The sequence below is a fragment of the Engystomops pustulosus genome, chromosome 5 (assembly GCF_040894005.1).
Source record: "Engystomops pustulosus chromosome 5, aEngPut4.maternal, whole genome shotgun sequence".
NCBI classification, from domain to species: domain Eukaryota; kingdom Metazoa; phylum Chordata; class Amphibia; order Anura; family Leptodactylidae; genus Engystomops; species Engystomops pustulosus.
Window position 1 is genome coordinate 171,071,316 of NC_092415.1, and position 11,294 is coordinate 171,082,609.

Here is an 11,294-nt window from a genome sequence, read left to right on the forward strand (position 1 = left end):
AAACTTTGAGCTTTGCGCCGTTCGAGTCCTACTATTTCTAGAAGTACATGGATAGAGGACATAGAAAACATTGCATGTTAGCTAAAAAAACTTCTGCATTCAGTCGTCACAAATCAGACCACCCTCTAGAGTTAACAAGACATTAAGATACCGTAAAAAACATGGAGGAACCGATTATTTCATATAGATTTTAATCTATTCCCCTAAATCTCCACTTGGTTTTCACACGTTTCCCCCTGTGTCTTCACAACCTCTGGAAAGTAAGTGTAAGAGGATGGAAAGTGTTTTTGCAGATTTCTGCTCAACGTGGCCGGGCAGTCCCTGCAGACGTAGCGTCTAATAATATTATAATTGACATGTAGCTAATTTTAACCTCCTTGTTTTAACCACAAGACAAGACAAGACCTGAACGCAGAAGATAAGAGAAGCAGAAGACTCTGGGATTGTCCTGCAATAGAAACGCGAGGGTTTTGGCCTATACGGATCACCAATTTGTTACTTACCAACATACAGGATTGGTGGCTCGGTGAAATTTACTGTAAATTTCCAGACGTAACACATGCAGGTTTTATCTGGCCACTTCCAGGGATATTTGGTTACTCTAACTTCTAAAGTTGTGGAAAAACTACTTGAAGAACCAAGACATAGAAGAAGACTTGACCAGCGCGGCCTTCCCTCCACAGTCACCTAAACTCAACCCTATTAAACATGTATGGGGCACTTGAAGAGTGAGAAAGTCCGGCATCTGGTTACACCCCAGGATACTCTATGGAACATTCTCATTGTTGTAAGTAAGTTCTATGCTCGGGTTATGAACAAACTGTGGCATCCGCACCAGATCCAGGACAGTGCATTAAAAGGGTTTTCCCACGAACTGAAGTTAGGCCCTATCCACGGGATAGGGCCTAACTTTCTGATCAGTTGGGGTCTCCCCACAGATAGCAAAAGCGAGGTGTCCGATGGGGTCCCACGTACCTCCATTGGACCCATTGCTACTCCATCACACTAATGGAGCAGACGGCCGCACATGACTGTTCTGCTCCATTAATCTCTACAGAGCTGCCGAGCACTGCGCTCACTGATCTCTGCCAGCTCATTAATGGTGCAAAACGGAAATGCGGGACCTTCTGCTCCATTAGTCTGACAGAGAGACAAGGGGTCCAACTGACCCCTCGTTTTCGCGATCTGTGGGGGTCTCAGCACTGAGACCCCCACTGATCAGCAGGTCTATGGATAGGGTCTTACTTTAGTTTGTGGGAATACCACTTTAAAAGATACGTGCCTGACTAAAGCTATAATATATGTATATTCACGCTCCAAAGCCAAGGACACAATTATTTCAGAAGCTAAAGGGAAAATTACATATCTGAATACCCCAAAAAGTAATAGATTAGGGGGCCTATCATTTAGGCTATGTCCAAAACGTGGTCGCTATCTTGAAAATCATCCTATAGGTTTGACGGACATGTTTTTCCAATGGGAAGGTAGCATATTAAAAAATCGTATCAGAAATCGATTGCCCCAATTGGATGTGCAATATCTTTTGATGAAACCAAGAAAGCCGCAACAACCGCATACGTTTCCAGTGATGCACAGTTATATGCCGTGTTGTCCATGGTGCTGAACACAGAGCTGGAGCTTCTATAACAAGATCTCTGCTTGCGGTCATTCAATAGGAAGCTCCATTGTTTACTTCCAGTGGATAGAACTCTTCCCCTGATCATGCGATGTCACACAGGTGCACGGCTCAATATATCACGGAAAGCAATCAGAGCTGTGCACCTGTGTGACATCACATGACCATGGACACATTTCCATCCATTGAAAGTAAACATAGAAGCTTCCTATAGAATGACAGCAAGCAAAGATCTAGAAAACCATGAGGAATATTGAAAGTATAGAAAGTATATTGGAAAATTGTATAACTTATTACACAAACAATATCAATTATTTGATGAACGCTGACAACCCCTTTAACTTATATCTAGGCTGAGGCAAGAGCATGAATGGGCAGCAGGACATGAGCCTGAGCTTTCCTCACACTTCCACTATATCCAGTGACACCTAATAGGTGCACGTAGAATATTTACATTCCTGTAGTAATGTCACTGTGTTCACAAAAAAATCTCTTTCCATGAAGAGAGCAAACAAAGTAACGACAGCCAGTTGTGATTTAGTATAATAGCGGTGGATCAGCGTATCATACAATCACAAGCACCTTTCTTCCTACACAGATCAGATGTCAAGACCGGCAAACCACAAAGCTGAACCGACGACAATAGACTTGAGTGATTCTGATAAATGATCTGGAGGTGATGTATATACAGCCACCAAGAATCCATGTACAGCAAGCCCTGGGCGCTATATCCGGAACCAATCTATATGGATTAGATGTAAAGAATCAATGACACCCATAGGTCTTCAATTCAAGGGTTAGGGTGCGCAGCACAATGGGGGCATGTCTCAGCCTAATGGGATTGGCTCAAGGCACGGCCCCCTGAGCTTGGTAATGCACCCTTTAAGACTTGTCAGGTGAATTTAGGAGCCTAAACAAACTGCAAGTCCATATGGATATGTGGTTTAGGTTTCCAAAACTTCCTTTTAGAAGTTTTTAAATGATTATAAAAAAAATCTAAAAATAAACTTAAATACTTCTCTAGAGTCTGATGAGGTACATCTGACTCGCATGAGGGGATCCCGCTCCGGAGCAAACATCTTGCAATGAGGGAAGTGAAGTAAGGACAGTGGGGGACATTTACTTAAAGTGTTGGTGTCTGCGTTGGCTTTGTTACCGACCTGCTCTCGGAAAGAAGATACACATTTAATATTGTAGAGCTGTGCAGAGACATTTCTGGCGCCGAGACCATTTTCTGTCCCTGGGACCAAAATCTGTCCCGAGCACCAGAAATGTGCCCAACAGTCCCTGCTAGACCAGTTTTCTTTTGGTCTACTTTCCGCCAGTTTACAGCGCCCAAATAGGGCTGTGACACATATTAATTGTGTCTGAGTTTCCACTCCGCCAAAGCCACGCCCCTTTTCGGAGAAGAGTCGGAGCAGACGGAAAAAGTCATTTTTTCTGGCGCCGCCAGCTAATAAATAGGTCTGAGAGCAGAACATGTGGTGAGAGCGCCACAAAACTGGCGGAAACACCATAGTAAATGTCCCCCAGTATCTTACAGCGCATGCGCAGTGCAGGCCGGGTATAATACGCCGGTTTCAGTTGCCGGAACTGGCAGTCGCCGAGGGATTGAGGCAAGTATACAATTTGGGACACTAAACCCCCCAAATCTCCCTGCCAGGTTCCCATCAAGTCCCAAGACTGGAGACACTTATCCCCATCCATAGGATACGTCAGAGCAATGGGTTCCAGAGATCAAAATAAGGCAAGCCTGAAAGGATGTTGGGAATCCCTGACTCACAGCGATACCACCGCTGCTTATAGGAATTGTTCCAAGTTAAAAAGTCTTCCCCTATCCACAAGATAGGGAATACCGAGCTGATCAGGGATGGATGGAACTGTCACCAACCATGAAAATAGCACCCCAGTCACCCAGGAAAGCATTCTCTCTTGCTCTCACTAAAGGTAGCAAGGTAGTGTTGCAAATTGCTGAGCTGTGCGGTCACTGCTCTGAAACAGGCGCAGGCCTGCTGTTCTGCGCATGCGCAGACGGCAGGTTCGTCGGAGCGCAGCTGCACGGAGCTGCGCGCCGAAGATTGTGGCTAGGAGGGGTAAAGTGGCTACTGGGGCGTGGAGTAGCCGCGCTGTGTAGCCACAGCTGCGGCTACTCCACGCCCCAGTAGCCGCATAACAAAATTAGCATAAAACTATAATATAAGTTCACAAAACAGTGCGGGACGTGAGGTTTAGCCCTTAAAAGGGCTATCCTCACGTCCTATTGATCCACCTACCACCCGATCTACCTTTAGATTACCCATTACATTACTATACTACCCATTACCGAGAATGGGATCCATGTCCTCCAGATTGCTGGGGATGATGGTCTCCTGATCGGCGAGAGTCCCGTCAGTCAGACCCTCAATGATCAAATTGTCATTCCCTACCACGTGAACAAGGGATAACTCCATGCAACCCCTTTAAGGGGCAGTGTCCATTCTGATAGAGATTCCCAGCATCATAGATGACTGACTTGACCCCACAAACCAAACACAGTAATGTTAGACGACCTAATACTGACAGATTTCACTCACAGAGGACTGTCCAGACGTGATACATTTGTAACTACTGCTCAGCTGTGTCAGGTATCAATTTCCCCTCTAGCAATAGACAAGAAAGTTCCTATTCATGGAGTGTAACCCTATCTGGAAAGGAGTAAAAGTACATCAGAAAACCTAAGAACTTCTCACTTTCCCAGGATTAACCCTAAAGGATGAATCAGTTTTATGTACATTTTTATCTCTGCTTTACAAAACCCAGAAATTTATATTTCCAATTAATATTGAGATTTTATTAATGGAATAACCTGTAAATATTAAGAGAACAATTATTGGGTACATACAAGTTACTGTATAAACATATTCATTCATGAAGAAGTATAAGTAACACATATGAGGTCAATCACTGATGCTTCTAGAGTTCACAACTTAGGCCAGATATAGGGTGAAGACACACATGGCGTTTTTGGGCCGTTTTTACTAAGTGCGTTTTCAGATTGTTAAAAAACGCATCCGTTTTTAAAAACGCATGCGTTTTATTGAAACCGCATGCGTTTTTGTCCGTTTTTCATTGCGCAATTTCGGAAAAACGGACAAAACGCATGCGTTTTTAAAAAACGGATGCGTTTTTTAACGCATGCGTTTTTAACGATCTGAAAACGCACTTAGTAAAAACGGCCCAAAAACGGCCCAAAAACGCCATGTGTGTCTTCACCCATAGGCGGTAGCAGTGCAACCAGGTTCCAGTTCTCACGACCCTTCAGGAGCTGCTCCTCTTATTCACCACATCTTATACCTACCAATGTATTCCAAGAAAACTGTCTGTTGAACAAAATAAAATCTAGCCGAAATTAAAAACTTAAACTTCACAATGGTAGGGGCTAGAGACAGACACATGACATTTTCAACTCTACTATCACAGCCATAACATTAACAGCACAGCTATATGCCCCCCCCCCCACCTCCCATGGATAAAGACCTTATCTGTCTGTAGCATTACTCTCCTCATGATGTTGTTGTTTGTGGGCAGGAAGTCAGTGTCTGTGTGAGCTCGTCCTGGAATGCAAGGGTAGGGGCTAAAGGCAGAGAGCAGCTCAGTATGTCTGCCGACCCTATACTCATAATTCCAACCTGTCTCTAGCAGACCTGGTGTATACTATTTTGGTTACCCCTGGACCATCTATCTGTGAAATACTGTTTTTTTTTTTTTTAAATAACATTAAATTAGAGAATGTGCTATTTTGTCATCGTGAGGACATTTAAGAAACTTGTCTTTGTGGAAATACCGCTTTAAGACTTCCACACAAAATTGATTATCAAAGAGGCTTGGTCAGAGGGCTGACCAAAAACCCAATGGTATTTCTATCTGAGCTCCAAATTCCAGTGTAAGAATGAGAAAAGCTTCCATAAAGTCAACCATCACTTTAGGCAGCAGGAGCACAAATCACCCACTCCCGACACGGAGTGGTAGTGACGAAAAATAACAATACAAGGCGCTTTCAAGGCCTTGTAATTGGAATGAAGCACAATATAAAATCTGACAAAGCCTATTCTGGAGTTTATGGCAGAGTAACCAGAGGACTGTCCTCAATAAAAGACACATGAAGTCCATCTGGACGACTCTTGGAACCAAGATTCTCTGATCCGATAGAATCAAGAATTTATGTCCACATTCTAAGTGTCATGTCTGGAGTAATCCAAGCCCTGCTCAAAACCTGCCCAATACCATCCCGACAAGTGGTGGCCACATTTGGACTTGGGGTGTTTTTCAGCAACTGGGTCAAGGAGACTGGTTAGGGTTGAGGAAAACCCAAATGGAGCCAAAAAAATTCTGCTGAAGCTGAAGACAATAACCCTCAGCACAAACAAGGTAACAGTGGAGAACTTTGGTGAAAACAATGAGAACCATGAAATGCTTGTCTGTGTGTGGCCAAACCAAAGCCTTGAAATAGAACATTTTTGGACAGTCCAGAAGATAGGCTTTCACCAACGACCCCCATCCAACTTCAGATCTACAGTCCTAAATCCAGAAGTGTAAACCTTATATCATGTCCATGAAGACTGGAGAATCACAGGGAAAATAGGTTTTTACTAAGAGGGACTAAATTCTTACGTCAAAACAAGATTTCAGCAAATATTTAGTCCTTACTCTGTCGGGACTGGGTACGGAGTGCAGAGTGATATAGCAACCTAAATATTAATATCCTTTAAAACAAGGTCACAATTTAATATAATGTCTAACAAATACCGGAAAGGCAGAATTCACATCACGGCTATAGCCTAATGCAGTCCCACAAATTTAAGGGTCAAAATAAGCAGGCCCTAAGGGGTTAAATAGCCTGTTTGCCTATGTCACTTCTCATGTTATACAGACATGACCTCCACAGACATTTACATGCCTTGAACATTTCCATGGATAACCTGTAGCCCATGATCTACCAGAGTAGTAATGATGAGATGTTATGTGAGGCGGGGGGGGGGGGGGGGGGGCATTTAGCGCTCCTGAAGACTCAGGATCTCAGGATGACTCCGCCATTCTCTGGTTTCTGGGTTTCTATTGCGTCTGGCGATATTGATCACAGCAATAACAACAAACAGAAACATGCGACTCTCACGGGACCATCGCAGCTTATTTTACGGCTCTGCTGTTCAATCAGACGCGGGTAAAAGAGTCCTCCGCAAATCACAGGGAGCCTCATACATGACAAACATCATACATGTATCCTGTATGTACAGCCAAGCGTAGCCACACACATGCTAGGATCATACATGTAACCTGTAACAGCCGAGCATAGCCACACACATCCCGGGGTCATACATGTATCCTGTATGTACAGCCAAGCGTAGCCACACACATACTGGGGTCATACATATAACCTGCATGTACAGCCGAGCATAGCCACATACATCCCGGGATCATACATGTAACCTGTATGTACAGCCAAGCATAGCCACACACATTCCGGGATCATACATGTAACCTGCACGTACAGCCAAGCATAGCCACACACATCCCTGGATCATACACGTAACCTGTATGTACAGCCAAACGTAGCCACACACATACTGGGGTCATACATGTATCCTGTATGTACAGCCAAGCGTAGCCACACACATACTGGGGTCATACATATAACCTGCATGTACAGCCGAGCATAGCCACATACATCCCGGGATCATACATGTAACCTGTATGTACAGCCAAGCATAGCCACACACATTCCGGGATCATACATGTAACCTGCACGTACAGCCAAGCATAGCCACACACATCCCTGGATCATACACGTAACCTGTATGTACAGCCAAACGTAGCCACACACATACTGGGGTCATACATGTATCCTGTATGTACAGCCAAGCGTAGCCACACACATACTGGGGTCATACATATAACCTGCATGTACAGCCGAGCATAGCCACATACATCCCGGGATCATACATGTAACCTGTATGTACAGCCAAGCATAGCCACACACATCCCTTGATCATACATGTAACCTGTATGTACAGCCAAACGTAGCCAAACACATCCCGGGATCATACATGTAACCTGTATGTACAGCCAAGCATAGCCACACACATCCCGGGATCATACATGTAACCTGCACGTACAGCCAAGCATAGCCACACACATCCCTGGATCATACACGTAACCTGTATGTACAGCCAAACGTAGCCACACACATACTGGGGTCATACATGTATCCTGTATGTACAGCCAAGCATAGCCACACACATCCCTTGATCATACATGTATCCTGTATGTACAGCCAAGCGTAGCCACACACATGCTAGGATCATACATGTAACCTGTAACAGCCGAGCATAGCCACACACATCCCGGGGTCATACATGTATCCTGTATGTACAGCCAAGCGTAGCCACACACATACTGGGGTCATACATATAACCTGCATGTACAGCCGAGCATAGCCACATACATCCCGGGATCATACATGTAACCTGTATGTACAGCCAAGCATAGCCACACACATCCCTTGATCATACATGTAACCTGTATGTACAGCCAAGCATAGCCACACACATCCCTGGATCATACATGTAACCTGTATGTACAGCCAAACGTAGCCACACACATACTGGGGTCATACATGTAACCTGTATGTACAGCCAAACGTAGCCACACACATACTGGGGTCATACATGTAACCTGTATGTACAGCCAAACGTAGCCAAACACATCCCGGGATCATACATGTAACCTGTATGTACAGCCAAACGTAGCCAAACACATCCCGGGATCATACATGTAACCTGTATGTACAGCCGAGCATAGCCACACACATCCCGGGATCATACATGTAACCTGTATGTACAGCCGAGCATAGCCACACACATCCCTTCCCCATGTGTCCGCTCAGGAAATCCCTCACAAGCCTCATGACAGATCAGAGCCTGCCAAAAATGTCTTAGAAATTCCAGAGTGGACATCACTGACAGAGATAATCCACGGCAAGTGTGAGCCTGTCCTCCAAAAGATAACGCCGGGCAATAAGGGGCAGTAGGGAACATAACCTGTCAGATCTGCCCCACCATACATGTGACACATGACACCACCAAGCTGATCACAACCCTCTACCGTGTGCAATCTGACGGTCCTCTCCAGGGTCACCTGATGTCATGTAGATGCTACATACCGTCATCAACCATTCTACTACATTCCTGGAAGTGCCGCATCAACTTTCATTACACTTCTACGATACAGAATTACTATACAAACGTCACCCCGGCCCCCTATACGGCTGTCACCCCGTCACCACGGCCCCCTATACGGCTGTCACCCCGTCACCACGGCCCCCTATACGGCTGTCACCCCGTCACCACGGCCCCCTATACGGCTGTCACCCCGTCACCACGGGCCCCTATAAGGCTGTCACCCAGTCACCTCGGCCCCCTATACGGCTGTCACCCCGTCACCACGGGCCCCTATAAGGCTGTCACCCCGTCACCACGGCCCCCTATACGGCTGTCACCCCGTCACCACGGCCCCCTATACGGCTGTCACCCCGTCACCACGGCCCCCTATACGGCTGTCACCCCGTCACCACGGCCCCCTATACGGCTGTCACCCCGTCACCACGGCCCCCTATACGGCTGTCACCCCGTCACCACGGCCCCCTATACGGCTGTCACCCCGTCACCTCGGCCCCCTATACGGCTGTCACCCCGTCACCACGGGCCCCTATAAGGCTGTCACCCAGTCACCTCGGCCCCCTATACGGCTGTCACCCCGTCACCACGGGCCCCTATAAGGCTGTCACCCCGTCACCACGGGCCCCTATACGGCTGTCACCCCGTCACCACGGCCCCCTATACGGCTGTCACCCCGTCACCTAGGCCCCCTATACGGCTGTCATCCCATTACCTAGGCCCCCTATATGGCTGTCACCTGTCACCCGTGTCACACTAGATTACATATAATACTACTACCAATATTGCTGTCCCCAATCACTACCAGCGCTCAAAACTTAATTATACTCTTGACCACAAAACCCCAACAACACAAGCCGGCACACAGCGAGCAGCCATCACTGCTGTGTCTCCCATCACAACACCCTGTCTGTCAGCTGTCTGGTGACACTGCTGCCACCTGTCAGACAGCACAGCGCCGGCTCCCTGCACACTGCGCTATGCTCATACACCCTGCGCCGCTCCCTGTACTTACCCAGGTGAGCACCCAGCCCCGTCACCCCGTTACTGCCCCCCAGGTTTGCGTCTTACCGTTGGGGTCATGATTTCCGCCGGCCGAGCCGCTCCTCTATGCTCGTAACATTATAGACAGGTGCCGTCCAGCCTGTGTACACCAGAGCAGAGGCTGCCCGGCCCCGTATATCCCTATCCTCCGGTAGCTTCACAGGCTGACCCACCCCTACCCTCCGGCCGCCTCCGGAAGAGCCGCCATGTTGTGGAGGGGAGGGGAGACAAGATAAACATGGAGCTCTAGCGACAGACTGGAAAGAACAGGGCGGGGCTAGCCAGTCAGTCCTTGCTGAATGCTGTGCACAGAGTAGCCACGCCCGCATTCAAACCCCGCCCTCTCGCCCTACTCCAGCCTCTCCCCTGCCTCCATGCTAATCATAACGGGCGGCGCCCGCTCATTAATATTTACACACTGATGTTGGGTTTTCTTCCCTGATGGGACTGTCCAGACTCTGACGTCACTAATAGAGGCGGCGCTAACAGTGCTATTTAGGACATATACAGTGGACTGTGTGCTGGGAGGGTATTACATTAGGTTAAGAGGAAAAAGCTAAGTCCAAAAAAGTCTGCACTGCCAACCGAGTGAAAAAGTTCCAAAATGTATAAAATCCAAAAGCAGGTTATAAAAATAACAAGAGAAGTCACTTAAAATACATGCGATAACAATGTTCTAGTCCTGGAGATACTATTCCAGTGATTGTATGTACCATATTTTCCTGGCTATTAGGCGCACCGGACTATAAGGCGCATTAGTAGTCAGCGCCTTATATATGGAATAATTCCATATATAAGGAGCACCGGACTATAAGGCGCAGGGTCCGGGGGCGTGGCAGGAAAACGGGGAAGGGGGTCGGTTCAGGTGGAGGAGGGCAGCGGACCCTACTTACATAGGTCCCCGCTACCGGAGACAGCAGATCTCCAGCGGGAACTGCAGACCGACGAGGCAGAAGTTGGTTCGCGCTATGGCGCCTGTTGTCCGTGCCGCGTGGTCTGCAGTTCCCGCTGGAGATCTGCTTTCTCCGGTAGCGGGTACCTATGTAAGTAGGGTCCGCTGCCCTCCTCCATACATAGGGCGCACCGGACTATAAGGCGCAACATATGTGCGCCTTATAGTCCGGAAAATACGGTAAATGAAGATGAAGTCATATGGACAGTCATGTTGTGAATGGCTGTGGAACAGTTATGGTGCAATGGTAATAAGGTAATAGGACTAAATCCTGACTGATAGCCGTCCAATTGTCTCAATAATTACAATAATAATCTCTGAGAAGATCCTTCTCTCTATACCGAGGCATTAAATCTGTGTCACAGTGCAACAGTAGCAGTTACCAGCTGTTAGTTACCAAAAATCCTCAGCTAGATAATCACTGAGATCACAGCTCCGCAGATGGAGGCGC

The 11,294-nt window shown here is 47.1% G+C and overlaps 1 protein-coding gene across 2 annotated transcripts in view; it reads right to left on the reverse strand.

Moving 5' to 3' along the window:
* The window catches only part of SNX13 (sorting nexin 13), a 95,894-nt gene extending 85,725 nt beyond the window's left edge, over positions 1 to 10,169 (reverse strand). Inside the window, exon 1 of one of the 2 annotated variants that reach the window (XM_072153800.1) lies at positions 9,919 to 10,169. In XM_072153800.1, the coding sequence (XP_072009901.1) occupies positions 9,919 to 9,930 (12 nt within the window). In that variant the 5' untranslated portion in view covers positions 9,931 to 10,169. The remainder of the gene's footprint in view (positions 1 to 9,918) is intronic. The other variant, XM_072153801.1, reaches the window with a different exon arrangement.
* Between the last annotated feature and the right edge of the window lie 1,125 nt (positions 10,170 to 11,294).